Source organism: Theobroma cacao, chromosome 6, assembly GCF_000208745.1.
Source record: "Theobroma cacao cultivar B97-61/B2 chromosome 6, Criollo_cocoa_genome_V2, whole genome shotgun sequence".
NCBI lineage: Eukaryota > Viridiplantae > Streptophyta > Magnoliopsida > Malvales > Malvaceae > Theobroma > Theobroma cacao.
Window position 1 is genome coordinate 20,123,157 of NC_030855.1, and position 22,177 is coordinate 20,145,333.

The 22,177-nt window shown below is 34.8% G+C and overlaps 4 protein-coding genes across 4 annotated transcripts; 1 reads left to right on the forward strand and 3 right to left on the reverse strand.

Moving 5' to 3' along the window:
• On the reverse strand, positions 1,437 to 4,475 carry LOC18596240 (guanine nucleotide-binding protein subunit gamma 3). The gene is made up of 5 exons (XM_018122984.1): positions 3,865 to 4,475; positions 2,584 to 2,636; positions 2,390 to 2,434; positions 2,242 to 2,286; positions 1,437 to 1,889 (listed from the first exon to the last, which is right to left on the reverse strand). Exons 1-5 carry the CDS (start codon positions 4,000 to 4,002, stop codon positions 1,613 to 1,615), a joined length of 558 nt encoding a protein of 185 aa, XP_017978473.1. The 5' UTR covers positions 4,003 to 4,475; the 3' UTR covers positions 1,437 to 1,612.
• Positions 5,137 to 7,809, reverse strand: LOC108662619 (cation/calcium exchanger 4). The gene has a single exon (XM_018123917.1). It carries the CDS (start codon positions 7,435 to 7,437, stop codon positions 5,458 to 5,460), a length of 1,980 nt encoding a protein of 659 aa, XP_017979406.1. The 5' UTR covers positions 7,438 to 7,809; the 3' UTR covers positions 5,137 to 5,457.
• Positions 8,701 to 15,056, forward strand: LOC18596241 (aldehyde dehydrogenase family 7 member B4). Its single transcript, XM_018123771.1, has 15 exons — positions 8,701 to 8,952; positions 9,102 to 9,238; positions 9,724 to 9,810; positions 9,890 to 10,021; positions 10,725 to 10,797; positions 11,107 to 11,129; positions 11,219 to 11,282; positions 11,558 to 11,603; positions 12,249 to 12,429; positions 12,794 to 12,970; positions 13,069 to 13,233; positions 13,688 to 13,828; positions 13,977 to 14,074; positions 14,263 to 14,412; positions 14,523 to 15,056. Exons 2-15 carry the CDS (start codon positions 9,104 to 9,106, stop codon positions 14,575 to 14,577), a joined length of 1,527 nt encoding a protein of 508 aa, XP_017979260.1. The 5' UTR covers positions 8,701 to 8,952; positions 9,102 to 9,103; the 3' UTR covers positions 14,578 to 15,056.
• Positions 18,250 to 20,055, reverse strand: LOC18596242. Its single transcript, XM_018122559.1, has 2 exons — positions 19,630 to 20,055; positions 18,250 to 19,035 (listed from the first exon to the last, which is right to left on the reverse strand). The coding sequence occupies exon 2, from the start codon at positions 19,022 to 19,024 to the stop codon at positions 18,542 to 18,544; it is 483 nt and encodes a 160-aa protein (XP_017978048.1). The 5' UTR covers positions 19,025 to 19,035; positions 19,630 to 20,055; the 3' UTR covers positions 18,250 to 18,541.

Consider the following 22,177-nt stretch of genomic DNA (forward strand, 5'->3'; position numbering starts at 1 on the left):
GGTTTTTTCTTAACAAAGCCAACTGGCTAAGTAGCAGTAGTACCTTAAATTACTAATAAAGAAGTTATAGTTTCCGCCAATCATTTTTCTCTTCCCAAAATGGTTGGTAAATATCTAAAACAATGATAGAATAATGGTGGGAATTATTTTATTGTGGCTGCTCAGTCGAAACTCAAGAGCATACACTATCCTTCCAACTATCAAACGCAAGCTGATGTTTATTAATTTCTGACAGTGCAGTAGTTTATAAAGTATAAGCTCAAAGAGATAAAAGCTAAGGAGCCATATGCGTACACGATGTACATTAGTTCATCACCATGCTTGCTTTATGCAGTTCTGCAGTTGGAAGCTTGATGCTGTTTCTGCCTTTGTGGGACCAAAGCAACACTTGCCACCACCGATACCTTTCAAAGGAACGACATTACACTGCCATGCCCATGCGCATGATGAAATATGGGCTTCCATAAACCAAGTAGGGAGATAATTCAAAATTCAATCTTTTTCTGTTTTTATGAGCAGTGATCAATGCTCAGTGGGTCCAAAACTGTTAAATTCATTCAAGAGAAGAGAGTAGATACTGACAATTTTGGGTGTTTAAACTTTTTGAAGGATGAATGAGTTGTTGAACTACCATTTGTCTGTGAAGTTTAGATCAGATTCAGATGTAACCAACGATTTTTGCTGTGGGATTCAATGGGATGCATTTCTCAGGGGTGTAGAAATCTTATGTTCCTTGGTTTCTTGTGAGACAGAATTTTAAACAATAAATACAAAGCTCATTAACCAACAAGACAAATTGCAGTCTTTTTGTCCATCAAGATTCAAATCGAACTTAAACAAGAACAAAAAGTGGATTCAAGACCAAGGCTGGTATGTCATGGGGGATTTATGTCCCTCATCTTGCACCTCTACTTACCTTCATGCTATTATTGAAGACTGAATAAGATTGTTTATCTATTAAGACTATCAATAGCCCATTTTCTCAGTCCCAGACCATAAAATTGCCGCCCTTGTTATGTTGCTTGTCATCTTTTGTACTTACATAACAAGGGAGAGAGAGATACATAAACTTTTGTTGATTACCTTTCTGTAGAATGCCTAAATGATCAAAATGCAGAATCAGAGAAAAGAGTAAAAGTAATATTCTCAGGTAACATGGATTCCTGCAAGCAAACCCCCTGCCAATGCAGTTTCATTGCATGCACCTTTATAAAATGACCAAGATCAGACTTCAATTATTTATCAGACAGTATAATTAGGCCTATACCATTGCTAAATGTAATCAATACAAGTCCACTTCCAATAGAGAGCTCAAAGTTGACATTTTTCACCTATACCAATCCTTAATAGGTCAATGTAAGCTTGCATGAAGTTTATCAAGTTATCAAATGCTCCTGTATCCCATTAAAAGACTAGAGGTGAAAACAAATCTGCAATTGAGAAGTAAACCACTAAATATACATAAAAGGGTTATTTTTGTCTTTGTCAAGGTATTTGATCAAAGTTTTGTAAGAAAATTTCCTTATAAAACTTAGCTTGGATGGCGCTAACTGCACAGTAAATTATAATGAGATAACAAAATGGTTGCAGTAAAAATAAAGATGTGTCATGGTTATTGACAACAAGAGCTATAACAGGCTTTTCTACAACCACAGCAAAAATTCACCTTTTTAAATTTATGGAAAAATGGTCCATAACAGCAGCAAGCGCAAGCAGGGCATGAAGGTCCCTCGCATTTGTAACATTTCAGACAAGTAGTATTCTCCAAGCAGCTACACTGAAGGCTTTCAGACTTACATGACATACAGCAAGTGGAAAAGCTTGGCATCTTTAAGTGAAACGCGCAACTAAAACAGAAGCAGACTGAAGAGAAGATACAACTCCTTTCCCTGTTCAAGATTAGTACATATAGCTTTAGATGGTTGCCTTGAACACTACAAGATAAGCATCCATTCAATGTCACTATGAGAAAGCCTCTGTATAATATATGTCAAGTGGAACTATAGCTCCAATCCAATCTTCAAATCACTTAAACACAGTATATCAATATGACACTGAGAGTCCATTCATTTTATTTATACTACTCTTACATTAGTTCTCCATATCATAAACAATTTATAGTGCACATCCTTTGAATTACTCTTTTTTTCTACCACTTACAGAAGCAAATGTTACCATAGTCAAAGTAAAACATAAAAGAGGAGTACTTTAGAATCTAGAGTAGGAGTAAGAAAAGAGTACCACAAGTTCTTCCAGCAGTGATTTGCTTTGTGGATATTCTGAGTTCTGGTAAAAGAAAAGGATGATGCAGTTTTAGTCAGTATGAGTAGAGTTGAAGAAAAAGAACAAAAGAAAAAAAAAGAAATGAAGAGAGATTCAAGGCATGTACTTAGTTACTAAAGGATCATGTTTAGCCCCAACAAAGTCATCAACCCTGTCAATTGGTAGTTAGTTCACAGTCAAATGTGATCCTAAAACTGTAGAGTACATATGCATGCTTAAGAATGGACTGAAAATTAAGCATACTGTATAATCTGATTAATTATATAGTAATATGTAAAGCAATAAGGAATTTGGACATACTCTTTGCAGTATCTAGAAGCAGGTTGAAGGCCTTCAACTGATTTTAATTCTTCCTGATTGCATGAAATTTCAAATAAGTAGCTAGTCAGGTAATTTATCTCTTTGTAAATAAATTTGCTTCTATTTTATAAAGGTATCCCACAACAATCCTTCTATCAAAAGAATAGCCTTCATAAATCTTTCATTTTCAGAAGACAAAGTCCTTAGAAAAAATCATGCTATGTCCAAACTTAGAAGTCATAACACTGATAGGAGAGTTAAACAGCCCTGTTTCTGTCTTCTATGCTCCAAAGAAAATGGAACAAGGAATATAACCCCATTATATCCTACTACTATTAGCAACTTAAATTCTTCATGGAAGAAAATGGAAAGAGTCTCATTGGATGCTGTTTGAAATATGCAAAATACATGCCATCAATATCTATAACTCTCAATTTCTCTTGAAGCAATCTTATTGCAAATTTGTGTATATTTGCAAGAATGAATGAAACATATGGAACATTACAATATAAATGGATATACAAGATTTGGTTAATTTGTCTTTCACAGCAAGCCTTGCACAAATGCAAATTGAGATACAAACTCCCACCAATTCTTGACACAACTCCCGTCCAAGATATTTATATAAAGAAGGTGCTGATAGAGATAAAACCAATTAAATCAAGACTAGCTACTTGTTTGAGCAGTGGACTCACTTGTTCTAAATAAATCACTGAATGTTCAATTCACCGGAAAAATTTTCTGAAGGGGCTACGAATTGATTTCCATTTTACTTAAGGAACTGCATGAGTATTTCCCCTTTTCTTTCTTTTAACTAATTATTTCTTTCCTCCTCTCTCTCTCTCTCTCTCTCTCTCTCTCTCTTAGAGGTCATATTACTCCTCGGGATGTTATGTTCATTCTTGAACCAGTATTTCCAGAATCATCCTAATCTTCATGCATATCCAGAGCAGAACTAAGGAATTTACGAAAGCAGAAGCACACAGTGGAATTCCTTTCATTGCTTAAATAAAATTTAAGCCATCAATCATCATTAAGTACTGTCATTGAATTTCGCAAATAGTATTAAAAAAAAATCCACATTTTCAAAAGAAAAATGGTGCAACATTGAGAAAATCTACCCAAGAAGACCCTTCTACTTTTTGACCAAAAACTCTTCAAATTAAGTAGTTAACCAACCAAATACAAGCAGTCAAAAGAGACAGAACATGTTATACACTGAAATGCAACTCAACTTCTTTTAAAAGCAACTGGAAGGAAAATCGAAGAAAATGAACGAACCTGAAGCAAACCAATCTCTCTCTCCAAAGCCTGAACCTTAAACATCTGTGTCCGCTTCCCATACAAATCCAGGCTTCCTGGTGGAGACCTTGGGCTCACTGCTGTCGCTCCGGGTGAAGCCTCACTCGAACCATCCATCAAGAAATCACCTGAAGTCACTCTTGCAAAGGAATGCGGTAGCAATGACAACGATAGTTTTCCTTCTGAACCATTGAAGAGAGTTTCTGCTTTATATAATTAACATTAATGTTGTTGGGTGCGTGAAAGTCAAGTGGAAGTAACCATTCAAACAGAAGATAAAACAGAAGAGTGTTTGTTTAGTGTATAAAAGTGTAGTTAAGTGGAGCGCTGAGTTTGGAGTTTTGGAGTCAGAAATGCTGAAACGTTGGCTTCTGGGGTTTGCTGAGATGCTGAAGAGAGTGCAGAGGACACGTGACTGTCTGTCACGTAGGATCGAGGAAAATGAATGGTGCTACTGTTACTACTACTCTTTAGTTTTAGGTTTATGATGTTCGTACAAAACAGCCCTTCCCCTTGTTTATGAATAATGAATGCATAAACTGGAATTTCTTTTCCTTTTTTTGGTTTCCTCTTTCAAGTACTATAAGCTTTCAGCTGAAAATCATCTCAATTCCACATTTTTATTTTATCTTTTCATTTCCAGCTGTGTTTTGTTTTCCCATAAGAAAAATGTTTAGCAAGGGAGAGGGTAAAAATGCAACAGGAAAGAACAGAGAGTCAAAACCTTGGAAGGACAACGAACGTGAGCATGGTTTCCTCCAAGTTGGCAAAGGACAAATAGCATCATAAGACGTTAAAATTGTTAACTGACGTGTCAAAGGGCCTGTTAGAAATCAAGAAAACAAAGCGAAACCAGCAGGCTCAGACAAACAACCGTGCCCAACATTACGGGTGAATGCTCCATTGCCTTAAAATCAGAAAGGGTATGGTGTTGTATAACCGACAAAACGAAGATTATAAAAGCTTTTATGTTGTCAAACTGAATTCAGCCAAGTTGAATAGGCTGTCAAATTTGAATCCCTTTTCTTTCAAATCAAACAAGCTGTCAGACAGCTTACTATTGAGACATCAACTTATTTCTGCAACACTTTAGCACAGGGGAAAAATTAGTGACTAGTGAGAACATGTTTCGATCAGATAAGGAGACAAAGCACGAGTATTGTGCAACAAAGAAATTTATGAATAATTAGCTATAGCCTCATGCAAAAATTATAAAAAAGAAAAAAAAGAACACTGTATATAAGAACGAGATGCACAAGGACAATCGAGTCCAAGATAAAGGGATACCAAATGATCTACCAAAAGAACGAGACAGGTTCCAAATAAATGAATGGTGCTAGAATTTACAGATGAGGTGATTTGACAAATACTTGGGAGCCCAAGAGGAATTCAGCGAGTTATCATCTTTTGCCTATGCAGGCTTACATTATGTCCAGAGATACAACAATGGCTTTCTCTGCCACACAAACCTTATGGTTGATGGTCGTTGGAAACTGATAAGCTAATCAATCTGACTCCTCTTTTCTAACATGTTGAGATTAGTGGTCCATCTAATTACAACCAAAACAAAAATCAACTTAAACCGCCCAGTGATATAAGCCCCATAGCACTGCTCACCCTGAAAGAAAGAAATATCAAATAGAGCATTATAAGACCCACTCCTAATATCTTGCTAGGCCGCATGTCGTTCCGAGGCAAAACTATAAGTGCCCAAATTAATCCTGACATGAGAAACCCCATGGTATAAAACAAGCTGCTATCCTGTGGAACCACGTATGAGGAAGGACTCTTTGACCAAGCTCCAAGCAGCATTGAGATACCCAAACCAACAAGTGTGTTGAACATGGGACCTGCATAGCAACCGGACAAGGCAATCTGTACACCATCACCACCATTCATTGCTAGTGCAACATTCGAAACCAAATCACCCATTGAATTGCCCCAAGCCAGAATAGTTACTCCAAGAATGGATGGATTAATTCCAAAAATCACACCAAATGCTACCAACAGGGCAACAAGCTCATTAGCAATCATATAAAACCATACAATGCTCATAAAAAATCCCCCTAATACCCAAGGAATTAAAAACCTCCGAGGTGGATGATCAGATATAGTATGCTGATATGCAAGAATACCAAGAGTGCAACCAACTGCAACACCAATAAACCATGCCACCACTCGGCCCAGGGAGCCCACATCACCTTGCCTATTCCACAGAAATGCCAAAAGAACAGGAGCCAATGAAGCACTAGCTACAGCATATGGTTTCGACCATGATTCCTGCTCGACTAGAGGAATCGTTAGCCGCCTTGGAACTCTCAGTGGCAACTCCAATAGTGAAAATAATTTAGAACATGAGAATGATGAGTCATTAGTTTCCATGCCCTCTTCAGTCCAACCCCATGGAGGCCTCTCTTCCTCGAATGAGCTGACCTTCATGAAGTGGTTTGAATATATAGCAACATTTGAAGCCCACATCCACTGTGGCAGGGAACTAGGGAGTTGGGGTGGATCATCTTCAGTGTCCACATCAAGCAGAGAACTATATACAAAAACATCCTCTTCACTTCCTTGTGAAAACAGACTTCCTCGGACAGGAAGCAATGGTGTAACAACATCCAATTTCAACCTTCGTGCATGTTTCCTCAGAATCTCATTTGCAGCCACAGAAAATGCATAAATCACATATATCAAGACAAATACAATGGCACCCCAAACACTCACCTTACCAATAACCAATATCATCATAAGTGACATGAGCGTAAAAAGAAAGAAACAGATATCCCTAATGAAGCATCTTTTATCAATCTGAACCCCCTTCTCTGCTACACAAAGGGAGACAGTCCCTACAACAACACAAGTAACAAAAACTGCACCACCCAATACACTATTAAGACCCACTTCACCTGTGTCCGTCCCCAAGAAAGCAGCTATACTTGCAAACACATCCGGTGCCCCATTCCCCAAAGGAAGGAGCGCAACCCCAGCAACAGTCGGAGGCAACCTAAGCAGATGTGAAAGCTTCTCCAATGAACAGCAAAAGTAATCCGCTGCTGTGTTGCCCAATAGATAAAACAAAGCGGCAAGCCAAAAACCCAATATCACATATCCCACTATCTTAAAATCTCCACAACCACAATAGAAAAACTTAATGTAATCAAAGAATCCATCTGAAGAACAATGTGGATTCGCTTTCAAGAACTCACATTGATTAGCAAAACCCTTATGATCAAACAATCCAGTACACAAAGCAGGGTTGCTCAAGTTTACATTCAACTCATTCTCTTGACCATTCCTAACAGCTAAATTTGATGAATTAGCATCAAGTTCACTAATTTTTCGATGAATTACACTAACATGATCAAACCCATCAGCAAAACCAGTTCTTTGAGTCAAATTATGGTTAACAAGCAGAGATGACTGGCCAATATGAGGGTTTCTTAAGAAATCTACCCGCGTGTAGAATAAGGAAAATAGAACAACAGCAGATAATCCATTGAAAATCCCATGAAATTTGGGATTTTTACAGGAATAAATACAAGTATTCCTCATTGATAACCTCTTTATCTAAACTAAAACATTAAGCTTTTCAAAAATTCCTAGAAAGTAGAATTAGACTAGGGTTTTCAGCTAAGAAGCAAGGAAACCCCAGCCTTCGAATTGAGAAGAGAAATCGAATATGGAAATCGACAACTTACCGATGACCAAAGCAGGAGTAATTATGAAATTTCGAGAGAAGAAAAACACGAAGGCGAAGATTGGGGATTGAAGATTTGAAGAGAGAAGGAAATCTAATGGCTTTTTGGGTGAGGGGGTTTCTTGAAGAAGGAAGTTCGTTGATGAAAAAGGGAGCGCAAGTCAGGAAAAGAAGAAGGAAGTTGGTGGGCAATTTCTCAAATGTTTTGGAGATTTTTATTTTCTGGGCTTAAACGGAGCTGAAGCCGACAATAGGTTCACCGTACACGTGCGTTTTTGTTCATTGTTTTGGATTCCTAATCCAAAATAAATAAACAAAAATTGTTAATATTAGACTTCAATGCAAGATTAAACCTTTTCTTTCCCTCGACATATTAAACCTTTCATCACAAGTGTTTTTTTTTTTTCAACATTTTTTAATTGGTTAGTTGTAATTAAAAATAGATAAAGCAGCATATATTAATGCTATCTTAAATTACTAAATACAGGTATTAGTAACACAAAATAAATACTCTTATTCGTCTCTTTTGTTTTTTTTTTTCGAATGTCCTTAAATGAACTTTTTTTAGACAACTAATCCTCTTAATTCTTATGTATTATGAATTTATTTTTTATTATTTTCTTATTAAAAAATATTAAACATTTATATTATAAAAATTTTAAATTTTAATTTTCATGAAAATAAAAAATACAAAGACAAAAAAAGATAAAAGGAGTAATAATTTAATGAATAGTTATATCTTTTATGGGTAATCCAAATAGTTGAATATTTAAATATTTTTTTTTAAAAAAAAGGTAACCTTTCTATATAATGTAGTCACCTGCGCTCGTGTCTATGTTCAAAGAACAAAGAGCAAGAAACCGAAAAAGAGCAACAAATGGGTATGGGTTCTTACAAAACAAAAAGGGTCACCAGAAAAGAAATTAAATATACTGCCATGCCATGATAGGAGCCCTATGATTTAGTACTAAAATATCTTTTAAAATGGTAAAAATAGAAGCCAAAGGTAATGTCAGATGGGAGCCACCTCATAAAAAAGGACGACGTTACTTGATCCAGCAAGAAGACTACAAAAATGTCAAAAAATCAGTGATTCAATCTAATCCCATAATTCCCCCATACTCCACGGCACTATTCACCTATCCCTTCGAATTATAAGCCAACATTGGGTTTTTGTCGCTGTCCTTCACTCCTTTACTTAAGGCACCCGTCTCTCTCTATCTCTCTTGACTCCACATCAACACTTCTCCTCCACTGCAAAAAGAAAAGGATCGCTTCCTGCTCTTTCGTCTAAAGTCCAAGATTTTAGCTTTTGTTTCTTTCTCTCTCTCTTCTGTTTGGTAGCCAAGAAGAACTCTGAGAAAGCAGAGGTAAAAAAGACCAAATTCATTATGAATTATGAAAAGGGTATTAGCTAAAAAGTCTGAAAGTCTTTGACTTTGCACTTTGTTTCTGGAGTTTTTTGGGCTATATTTTAGTTGGATGCTAAAGTAAGGCGTGTGTGTCTGTGTAATTGCAGGGATGGGTTTTGCAAGGAAACAGTATGAGTTCTTGAGTGAGATCGGGTTAAGCACTAGCAATTTGGGATGTTTTGTGAATGGCACTTGGAAAGGAAGTGGCCCTGTGGTTTCTACTGTGAATCCTGCTAATAATCAGGTTCTTATTCTGTGTCTATGAATGTGTTTTTCATGTTACGTGATTTTATTACTGATTGTGGTGACAGTTATCATGATTGATGGAACAGTCCCTTTATTAAAAAACAAAATAATGAATCTTACAGTATTCTTCTTTCTTTGATCCACCTTTGAATTACACAAAGCACTCAACCCAAAGCTAAGGCCTTGTGTTCCTGGTGCGTCTAAGGAGTGGCAGTATGCTTCATTTTTCAATTTCTTTGATAATAAATCTGTCTCTCTCTGTCATTCTCTTCTTGCCTCTAAATAGCATCACTTTTCGGCAATTAAGGATTTTTCATTTGGTTATATGTTACAAGTTTTCTCTTATTTTTGCTTCTGCATTTTCTGATTATAGTGTTTTATGAGCACAATTGTTAGTTACAGAGTATGAAACCATGCATGTATTTGGAAGTTATTACTTTTTTCTCCCTTCTAAACATAGTATTATTTTTCATGTTGATGCAGATAATTGCCGAAGTTAGGGAGGCTTCCATCCAAGATTATGAGGATGGGATGCAAGCTTGCAATGAAGCAGCAAAGATTTGGATGCAAGTAAGATAAATAGATGTCATAATCTAAACTGGAAAATTTATATTTATTAATGGGTTTTATATTTCATAAATTGTTTCAGGTTCCTGCCCCAAAGAGAGGTGACATAGTTCGACAAATAGGTGATTCATTAAGAACTAAACTACAGCAACTTGGCCGCCTTGTCTCACTTGAGATGGGAAAAATTCTTCCTGAAGGAATTGGGGAAGTTCAAGTATGTTATGCAATGTTTGCAACTGTTGTTAACATTGGTTATTTGCATAATACGTTATAAGATGGCCGATATTGAACAACTTGTTTACTGTTTTGAATTCTCTAGCCATTTATTATTTAGTTGAGTTAGTTTAAATATTTTGTTGAAGCTTCGCATGAATCAAGAGGTACTTGGTTATGGGCATCTGTCAAATTCTATTTCCGGGGAAAATATACCCAATTAGTGTGTTAAATAGAATTTATTTATTACTAGTCAAAATAATGCAGCAACAAGACCTTGCCACTAAACTTAAGGTTCTCAAGGTTCATAGTTTTACATTCACCAAATCATGTAACAGAGTTATTTACTTTAAGACATTTTCTCTTTTACAGCAAGTACTCTTTTTCTCTTTGTCATTTGCATTATTCATGGAGGTCAGGAAGTTTTTGCAAGGATTCTTTTGGTGGCAGCAATGACCTAATTTTACTAAGGTGTATGAATGGTACACGATAATGGGCTGAATATTGTCGGTATGCCCTTATGTTTTCTCTAGGTTATTCTCATTGTGCCCCACATTAGCTATCACGATATGATAAGTTCTTTATTGACTGGATCAATTCTGTTGTTTTGCTGGCTCATTCTCCAAAGATATCATAAGGCATAACAATAATAGTAACTATGCAGTATCTTTCTCTTTATAATTGCAAATATGCAAATTTTGCAGGAAATCATTGACATGTGTGACTTTGCTGTGGGATTAAGCCGACAATTGAATGGATCAGTGATACCTTCAGAACGTAAGCCCATATAGTCATTAATCATCATTACTTTATGCATCCTCTTGTGGTTGATTTTGTGAATGGCTTGAATTCTGTTTTAGGAGCTCCTGATGAATGAAACTGCAAAAGTTTTTCTGGAATAATGAAATTTGCATATGTACTGTTGTTGGCATTTCCTTATTACTACAAACTGTCAACATTTTGGATTTTATATTTAATATAATTTAACATAAGATGATATGGTTCTAGTTAGTACAGTGTAATATGTATGTACATATGTATGATGCTCTAGACAGCATCCTAAAATGATTGTTCTGTTGTTAACAGGTCCAAATCACATGATGTTGGAGGTGAGCTACATGTTTAAACTTTTGAACTTGGACTCATAGATGAAGCCTAGTACTAAGGTTTACATTTTGTTCATTTATTCTGAGAACAGATGTGGAATCCTCTTGGAATAGTAGGTGTAATTACGGCATTTAACTTCCCATGTGCTGTTCTTGGTGAGCTCCATTACTTTTGTTTATAAACTTATCCATTTTGGTGCTGAGAGGCTTAAACTTTTGTAAGACAACTGATTTTAGAATAACTCTGAATTTTATTTTCTTTTCTTGCTTAGTATTGTTGCTTCTGGGTTTTCATTCAATTGGATTCTTTATCTATGGATCAATGTTTAAGACAATTGGTGTTCATTTTGTCAGGGGAAAAAAAAATGTTTCCATGGTAGAGCTTGGAATCAAATTATAACTGAACTAGCTGTAATTTTCGCATTGTGTAGGATGGAACGCCTGCATCGCACTGGTGTGTGGCAACTGCATTGTTTGGTAAGGCTTGATGTCATTGTTTTCTAAGATTCCACTTTTTGGGGAATATTTACACCATTCAGTTGATATATATTTTTATTGGGTCCATTATGCCTAATAATTAATTGTAAATTCTAGTTATATTAATACACAGAATTAAGTATATTTACTACTATGCATTTTTCTTGATGGAAAATCCTTGGCTATTATTTTATTATTGAAATTAGTTTTGGTATTTATTTTTATATATATGGTTTTTAACTTTTATATCCTCAGTTCCCTGCTATGGAGCTTCAACATCATATTATGTGAATTCTGCTGTTTTATTTCTCATTAAGGACCATTAGCATGTACTTCATTGCTTTCCTTGAACTGTAAATTGGTTCAACACTGAACTGCTATAATGAGATAAATGCACTTCTGTAAGATCACAAAACTCTTTTATTTTTCAACATCTTGTATTGCTGCATTAGCTTAATCTCATGGTAAGAGCTGCTTACAGTTTAAGAAGTACAATCCAAATGCATAATTTGCTTTTCTTAAAAAGATTTCTGCTTAATAAGTTGCATCTTCTTTTGTTAGCATAAATTGCTTTAAACAAAATTTAGGTTCTTTTTCACCAGTTGACTTACAATCTTGGTGCTTGAAAACTGTCATGAATTGTAGGAAAGGTGCTCCAACCACTCCTTTGGTCACCATTGCAATGACAAAGCTAGTGGCTGGAGTTTTGGAAAAGAATAACTTGCCAGGTGCAATTTTCACTTCATTTTGTGGTGGTGCTGAAATTGGGGAAGCAATAGCAAAAGATAGACGCATCCCTCTGGTCTCATTCACTGGGAGTTCGACGGTATTTTAATCTTGTGCCTCTTTAATGAAATTATTTTATTACTTATTGTATTTGGAATGGCAGGCCTGTTCTGTCTTCATCTGTATATTCTGGAAATAATTTCAGGATAGGACATTTTATGTTCTTGTTGAATTTAAACAGAGACTAGGGGGGTGTAAGAAAAGAAAAACACCTGTTTACTAATCATTGAAGAAAGATTTCAAATTTGATAGTTTCATTGATGCATATCAATAAACAAGATTTTTACTCTCTCTTTTTTTTTCCAGAATTAACAAGAATTTCATTTTATTATTTTGGCTAGTATTAACAGGAATTTTACTTAATATACCAAGATTTTAATTTATATGGCACATTCTAACCGCAGGTGGGTTTGAAGGTGCAACAAACAGTAAATGCGAGATTTGGTAAATGTTTGCTTGAACTGAGTGGAAACAATGCAATAATTGTGATGGATGATGCCGACGTACAGTTAGCTGTTCGTTCTGTATTATTTGCTGCTGTTGGTACTGCTGGTCAGCGCTGTACCACATGCCGTAGACTGGTATTTTTTAATTATGTGATTTTTCTTCTGAATCTTGATTTATATTGTCAGCTGCCAATACTTTTTCCGCTGACTTTTCTTGTTGGCTTGTATTGAAGCTTCTTCATGAAAGTATATATCAGAGGGTACTTGACCAGCTACTTGATGTGTACAAACAAGTTAAAATAGGGGACCCATTACAAAGGGGTACCTTGCTTGGGCCACTGCATACTTCTTCTTCAAGGAAGAACTTTGAGAAAGGAATAGAGATAATCAAATCACAGGTATGTTCTTTGTTTTATTTTTTTCACTCTTGCTACTCATTCAACCCATGTCTAAGTTTCTCTTATCTTCTGTAAAATAAATTTTGCGTGTTAGTAAAATAAAATACGACTTTATGCTTCCAACACCACATTTACGGGTGTGATGGACTACCATGACATGTTCAGAAAGGGCAGGTCATAGTTTTAAAGCTGAGAACCTATACTTATAATTTATTTTTGTACATGAATGAATATCTTTACCTTTCAGCTGTTCCTTATAAACTCTCATTAAATTATTGACTTTCAACATTGTTAGGAGGTAGTCTTGAAACTCTTTAGGTTGCAGCATGAAGCTTTATGTGTTGACTTTATGAATGGTTTTGATGTCACCTGGAAGTTGATTTGGTCAGAATCTCAATTGTTCCGTATTTTGGCTTTGGTTCTTGAGCTTATTCTATCATGTGATGTTTTCCAGGGAGGAAAGATCCTTACTGGTGGTGGTCTGATAGAGTCTGAAGGGAACTTTGTGCAGCCCACAATTGTTGAGATATCTCCAAATGCTGATGTTGTTAAAGAAGAGTTGTTTGCTCCAGTTCTTTATGTCATGAAATTTAAGGTAGCCCCTTCGTCACAAAAAACTTCTCCTCATGTGAGTTGGGTAGATGGTGGCTACGCCTGCTCACAGGAATAACCCTGTACAAATTCTGTCATGTTTTAATGTTATGTGAGGAGCTCCTCTCTGAAAACCTCAACTACTTGTGCAGACTTTGAACGAAGCAATTGAAATAAACAACTCTGTTCCTCAAGGACTAAGCAGTTCTATCTTCACACGTAAACCTGAAGTCATCTTCAAGTGGATTGGGTGAGTCTCGTTTGTCTTGTTAATCTAAATTAATTCAGCTCCTGCTTATATATAAAAGCTCTTGTGTTGGTTGTTTATTGACATCTATTACAATAATCAAAATATCTTCTTCACCTGCATGTAACTTTTGATCAATGATATTTCTATGGCATTATAAAATCATGCTTCTCACCAAATTACATGTGTAGGCCTCTAGGAAGTGACTGTGGTATTGTTAATGTGAACATACCAACAAATGGGGCTGAAATAGGTGGTGCGTTTGGTGGTGAAAAGGCTACAGGAGGAGGCCGTGAAGCTGGAAGTGACTCATGGAAACAGTATATGCGCCGCTCAACCTGGTAAACTTGATTGTGAATTCCAATACCTCTTTCTGACATCCTTTTCATTGCTACTCAGTTGGGTTCAGTGTAAAGTTCTCAATGAGCTATTTGTTTGATATCTTTGGCAGCACAATAAATTATGGGAACGAATTACCTCTGGCACAAGGAATCAATTTCGGCTAGGAATGCCACATGGTTAAGCATATATTAACCATTTTTCACATGGTATTAGTCTTGTTTTTCTTTTTACTTTTCTTATTTTTCATTTTCTCGCACGCAAGGTCAGGACTTAGGAACCACAGTTGCATCTCCTGCAAGATCAGAATTCTTAGCCTTGTTGGTTTGGATCGTTGACTGGCCCTCCATCTTTGATGCTCTATACTGGGCTTTGCTTCTCATAATTGTCGCCTAAAAGCATGAATAATAACATATAGAATAAAAAGAACAAAAAGAAGCCCGCAATCTACAAAAGGCATGATGATGATGTTCTTGTGCCTTGCGATGAAGAATTCAATGAAGGTTAACAACAATCTTGTTTTCTGAATCTGCAGGTCTACTGTGTCAGCTGTACACTTCTATAATAATTCTTATTATCAAGAACAGTATTGAATTTGCTCCTCGTATTGCATGTTCTGCACTTGTTGACTATCAATTTTCCTTAATCTTACTGATCCATTACGTGTGCATTCGCATTGCTAAGAACGTTTTTCTAACAGTTACTCTTTATCAGTTCCATTCTTTGGAATTATTTTGGTCCAAAATAACAAGAAAAACAATGAAAGATCTTGGAATTATTCAATGTCAACCTCAATCTAAATCAAACACGGTAGGATTATCAATTGTAGAGACCTTACATGATTACAAATTGGGTGTCCTTGTGCCATAAGTTTGTTTGTTTAGATTCACACTAAAGATGGAAACATAAAAGTAAAATGAAAAATGCAATCACCTACCTCAAAGGATTAAGCTACTAACAGCCAATGTGGACAAATATACTCATTTACATAATTCCATTATCTCTGCCTACTTTTTTTATATTTTTGGTAATAAGAGACAAATCATGGTGTAATAGGATAATATTTACTTTGATAAGTAAATCAGTTGGTGCTTGGCGGGTGGATAAAAGAGTAGTTGTTCAGAGTAAAAACAAGACCATATTCTTTCATGTGCTTATACTTGTATAATTAGGCTTCTTTTAGGGAATTATTAAATTGTTCATTTTTTTTCCTCAAATAGATTTGTTCGTTTTGCTTGTTTGATGAAAATTTGAAGGGAAAAAAGATTTGCAGCTTTTACTTAATACTGTTAGGCATAGTTAGCTGTCACGAGCTTAAGTTTTTTATCCAAAAAACACACCCAATAAATAGAAGAAAGACCCATATTTTTCATCTATTTTTTATTAATAAAAAATCTATGATAAAATAATCTTATCTAGTTTAGACCTACCCTTTTACCTAGTTGGGATAGGTTTGAATTGAGCAAACAATCTGTCCTGATTCCACTCATTGCCATCTTGACTTTGCACACACAATTAGAAAAAATTTAGCTGGAGTTGAAAAGAAGGATTGCAACAAGAATGTAAATTGTAGGCAGGCATAAGGTAGACTTCATAATATAAGGATTACCAATATTTTTTTTTTTTTCTGTTTAAAGTCAATACCCAACTTGGGTTTTAATCATTGAAATAGAAGATAAATCATATGGTTGGAAAATTAATGGTGGAAGAAGACAAAAAGAACAAAATCATGTTTCCTTCTTATCCACATAGTAATAATTTTTAGGAGTAATTAAAAAAAAAGATAAAAATATTTGAAGATTTAGATGAATGACCATTTAGGGGAAGGCAGGAACCCAAGCTGTTTAAATTATTGGAATATTATAGCAGCTTATTCACGGAGGCTTTAGATGGCGTTCATATCAGGAAACTAACCACCCGCCAATTTAGAGATATTGACACTTGATTTTTTTTTGTTATTATAGTATCTCTCAGCCTGGCTGGTGCCTCATTAGAAATATCCATTCTCCATACTTGTGGGGTTGGAAATTTGGGGTCTTGTAATATATAAGTAACCTCCTCTTCGTCAAATTAAAAATTAATTAATTAAGAAGAATTTTAACTTAATTGGAGGGAAACTACTTAACTTTATGATCATCACCTCATAAAATGTACAATTATCAATTATTGGATGGAGGTGGCCAAGACCTTATAATGGATCACAATCAGTGGTCTACATGCCCCCCCAACAAAGCATATGCATAACTTTACTCTGATTGGATTGATTTAATATTTTTTTAGGGTAATTTATGTGATATGAGAAACAAAAAGGTGTGGCAAAGACAACAGAATCTATATCAAACCTTGCTAGAACCTCACTTTGTTCTTTGGGAGAGTGAACAGTTTGGACAAAAATGTATGGCATCGTTCTGCTACCAAATCTCCTCTGCAACCATTTTATTATGATTTTGTTTTATCAGCAAAACAAAGCAATAATTTGATCCTGATCTGTATTGTTTTAGACCGAACTAAACAGGTTTTGCCCTTCAACAATATTCCAGATTTTGGCAATAATAATAATGAAGGGCACAGAGTTAAGAAGATTGGTGGGGTCCAAACCTGAGTCAGATGATCTGTCCTTGATGGACCCCATCAGAAGCATAGACCCACTTGTTAAATTGTTTCACTTGACAACCATGCACTGAATCCATTTCCAGAAACTTCAGTCTGTCAAGGGTTTAACAGAGCAGCAGAGCTGTCCACAACTGATTTTAGCGTTACCATCTTAGTTGTCACTGATGTAACAGTAAAATATCTTTAATCTTTACCCAAGGCTTTTACTCATGTTATCAGCAGGAGGTTTCATAGAAGACAAAACTTTCCCATGTTTCTTGCAGGCTTTTTCAACTTTTCCTTTAACTGACGTTATCAGTTCAACTCTGTACAGCACATTGTTTGCTAATGAATTTTAGGCAGGCATATCAGCTTCCGTAAGAAGAGTTGAGTCACCATCCAGTCCAAAATCTGGTACTTCCAGTGACCAAATAAGAGATAATTATCCCCATTCCATTCATGCAAAAACTTCAGGAATTGTCATTCAATTCAAGATTTGAGATTCTAGACTTGATAATGTGGTTGCAATGTCCTTAACAGCGTGGGAAGAAAACCGGAAATCTTGTGGAGATTGACCAAATTCATGCAAATCAGGCACAAACACAAAGTGACAGCTTAACTAATTTTTCATGTTTGGCTGTAGATTGGTTTTAAACAGCTCATTTCAGAGTGGTATGCAATTCCTTGATTTGGATCTGGAGTATCTCATCAGAAAATGTCATTAATGGCATCTCAACAGATATAGAATCACACAAAGGGAATCCATGGTAGGTTTCAAGTATTAAATAATTCCATGTTACTCTTGGATTTTTGTACAACTCAACTTTGGAACCATATTCTTCTACCCAATCATGCAAATCCCAAACCAAATACCAAATTCTTTCTCTGTCTTCTTGCTAATAGAATCTTAGAATTAAGGTTCTGTAAATTCTTTATTCCCAACAAATTTTTTGTGTTCAATACCCAAAAATCAGGGGAGCACCAGAAAAAAAAAAACACATTTCCAAAATGAAAAGTCCCACAACTGGTACAGGTTTTCCAATTAAACTATGTATCCATTTGGTATAACGAATGTTCAAATTCAATGTCAAACTCAAACCACTTTGACATTAGTTGGTAAAAACTTGTCTAAACTGGTTGAATTTCCTTCTTAAAAGAAGCAGTATAACACTTATAACTTTGGTAAAAGTTTTCTTCTTGTTTTGATATGAACAAGTAGATTCGAAGGGTGGAAAAGAGAAGTGCAATTATCTGAAAGAAGAATTAGATTTCTAATAACAGAGGAGTTAAATATTTGACATTAAGAACTACATAAGCATCTAAATGTAACCTTAAACATGAATTGCTTTTTCTTTTTCCTTTTTTAATTCTTTGCTCTTCGGTTTTTTTAATCATTGATACATACAATTGGAGGAATTCGAAAACATAGTTATCGGGCCAAACAGCCCTAAGCTCTGTTCTCTGTAATTGCTGCATGTCAACTTGAATTCCCCCCAAGGTTCTCTTTATTCCCCTTCATTGTCTCTTATATACCTTGTATCAACCAGACAGGGTAGGGAAACAACTTTCAGACCTGGTAAGCCCTGGACCCCGGATTTCGCCAACTTTTCTTGTAGGACTAGTTGGGGTTGATCTTAAACCTCTTGGAGAATCCAAACTCCTCCTAAGAATACTTCTCATAGCAGATATCAAATGAACGGTAGGATCAGGAGGGGGTCCGGAGGAGACAAATTTTTTGCAAAAATTCATGTGCCTTGCCATTGCTTCCTCCGTACTAATAAGCCTCTCCGACCTTATGATCTCATCTTTGACAGCTTCAGCACAAAGGCCACAAATCCATTTACCTTGATATCGTTCGCGTACCCTTTCGATGTATGCTGGGGTACACTCCTCGGTTAGCCCACAGCAATCGCATTTTGCAAACTCAACTTCACTTTGTGCAACAAGTTTTGCTGCCGTTGCTTGAGTTTCCGGTGCTGCTGCTGATACCACCATTGGATCACTGATTATTGTAGCAGACATTGCCAGTAGCCCTGTCAAACCAATACTATAAACGTTAATAACGTCAACAAATACACTTTAAATTGGGTTTCTGTCACCTTTCTGGCATACTTTGGGTTCTATCTTTTGTTCAATGTGAACATGGTGAAAAAGAAGTGAAAGAATAACGTTGACTTGAGATATTACAGCTTACCTAATCTCTAGCTGGCATTTGCATTATTAACAACTAAACCAATAAATTCCCATTGTTTTTCGCAGCTAAAAACAGAGGATTGGGCAGTTTTGCTGTTCTGTTTTGAAACTTTGTGTTCGTTTCTAGAAAGAAATGGTGAAAGACAAATAACATATGGAGGCTGAAACTCACATGGTATATGCCAAGGAACATATTGGAAAACAAGCTAATAATCATAATCTTAATGCAGCTAATAATCCAGAGAGACTGCCAAATTTAAGTTATGTAATTTCATTTTCAGTCCCACATGATCAGTTATCAAATAAGAAGGTTTTTATACAAAGCAAACTCCTAGAAATAACAAGAACAAAAACAACCAACATCAGACAATTGAAAGAATGAGAAGAAAAAGAAGAAAAGAAAAAAAATAAAAAGAGTGTGTTAAGAGAATTACCAGCAGAGAAGCAGATGATTCAAATCTTTTTTGGCTCTTGCTTACAAATCTCCCTCTCTACTTCTGGTAGTATGGTTATTTAGGTGAATTATATGTCTCTTTTTTCTGTTATCTCTCTTTCTCCCACTCTCCTTCTTCCACCTTTCCTGCAGTGAAAAAAATCTCACACATGAAAACCATTTCCTTGAAGCCTCCCTTTCTTTCTTTCAAAGAACTGTACAACAACACTTCAAAGACCCTTCACTTGATTACTTTGAAAGAGCCCTAGAGACCAAATCTCTATATGAACAAAAACCAAGAGATTGCTTTTTGTTTATCGTCCACAAAATTCTCCACTCAAAAGCACTTATAAATGAGAGAAACAGTGGAGAAAGAAGGCTTTTCTTTCTCTTTTTTTTATAAGAGAAAGAAAGAGAGCCCAATGATTGAAACTTCAAGGGGTGGACTCTAATATATTCCACATCAGCAATATTTGCTGTAAGTGAATCATGGCCGTTCATCTTTTGATTGCCAGCTAAGCATTATCAACTTTGGGTTCCTAATTTGTGCTGGTTGGGGCAACGGGAAGTTCTTTAGCGCATTTCTCTTGCATCTCTGGACCAATCCCATGTTGCCACGTGCAACGCCAAAACGTGCAAGGGACAACTTTGAAAATTCCCCCCCTTGGGTATTTCAGGCTTTCTGAGTTAGAAAAAAAAAAAAGACAGAAAAGGAAAATACAAATGCTTTCACATTTGTACTGTCAGTACTTTATTAAGATGATTAGCACTAAATATTGTTCAAAAATTTGTGTATAATTATGGGTTTATACTTCACAATGTTTGCTGTCGTTTTGTTCAGTTTCTTATTCAATTTTGGTAAGTGGATTCGCTGCGTTATGAGCTGGAGATATTAATTATTTTTTGGGTTTGTTTTAATTGATTATTATTTATTAAAATGCTTATTAAATAGCCTTATGTTCACAAACAAACTCTTTTTCTTTGAAATATGTGTTAGGATAGAAAAGTATTTTCATTCTTTTTTCTTTTGGCCAATGAAAAGTAATTTTTTCTTTAATATTTGTTGATAAACAAGAAAAATATTTTGTAGGAGAAAGGGACCAAACAAGGCCAAGCTAGATTCTTAATTAAGTAAAAAGGATTGCAGTACTACAAGCGCCCAGACTCGGGGCCTGTTTCCTAGGGTTATTATCTCTTTGCAAAACTGATGTTCATTTTGTTTGTTCTGTCGCAGATTATGATTAATCAATCATTTCATTCGTATAGAGAATATTTAAGTGATGTTTAGTATTTTATAATGTAATATGATTACAAGTAATGTAATTATAAATAATGTGATTGCAAGTAATGCGATTATAGAGAAAATAACATTACAGTATTTAATATGTAAGTAAAATAATGATTAAATGAAAAAAAGATAACATTGTAGCGTTTGGTTTACAAGTATTTTGTTGAAAATGCAATGTTAATTTTTAAAATTACTCCTATTTATTAAAATGCAAGCTCAATATATTTATATTTTTTATTATTAATTTTTATATAATATCATCTCTTACATATATTTTTAATGTCATATATTTTATTTTTATTTCTTATTATAACCTTATGTATTTTATTTTTATTTTTTAATATAATTTTTTATATTATATATTTTATTTTAATTTCTTTTACCTATATTATATAAATTTTAATTTCTTATATTNAATAAATTATAATATTATAAAATATTTTTAACAAAATAACAAAGTTGAAGTGTAAAAAGTGTTTTTAAGAACATTGTAGAGTACAATGTAATGTGATTGTATTGGTTTTGGACTGTAATCACATTGCATCCCTTAGCTATAATGTGATTGCATTACAATTTTACATTACAGTGATCTGTTGCAAAATAAATACTGTAATATAATTTAATTGGGCACATTACAGAAAATGTATTATTACTTTCCTCATACCAAACGCTATCTTAGTGTATAATAAATATATTGTAAATTTTTTTTGTCAAAAAATTTCATTAAAAAATCATAAAAAATATGAAAAATTAATTCTGTCAAAATATTTCTACAGAATTTTGTTGACAGAATTAATTTTGTCATAAAATTAACATGTTTTTTGTAGTGAAATATGGGGCAAAATTATCTAGTTTCCTCCTGTTTTTTCCTTCATATTGGACTTATATAAAATTTCAGCAGCTAGTCTATACCAGAAAATAAACCTTTCCTCTCCGAGATTATGTTACATATTTGTCATTAGCAAGCTAATTGGGCATTATTATTAGATTGTATAGGTCCCAAGGACCACCAAAAAGTTGCTTTGCATCTAGACAGTACAGTTAGAGGCTTGCAATTCAACAGAAAGTAACGTGCACATTTGGAGTTTTGACATAACTTTCAATTGCTTCGTTTTCCATTAAATAACCTTAAGTTAAAATTAATAAAAAAAAACCATCATTTAATTGCCTTCAAACTTAAGAAATTCATTTTTTCTTTTAATATTTAATTTGGAAGTATTACGGTTCAAATTAAAACAAATATGTTACTAATGAGACAAAA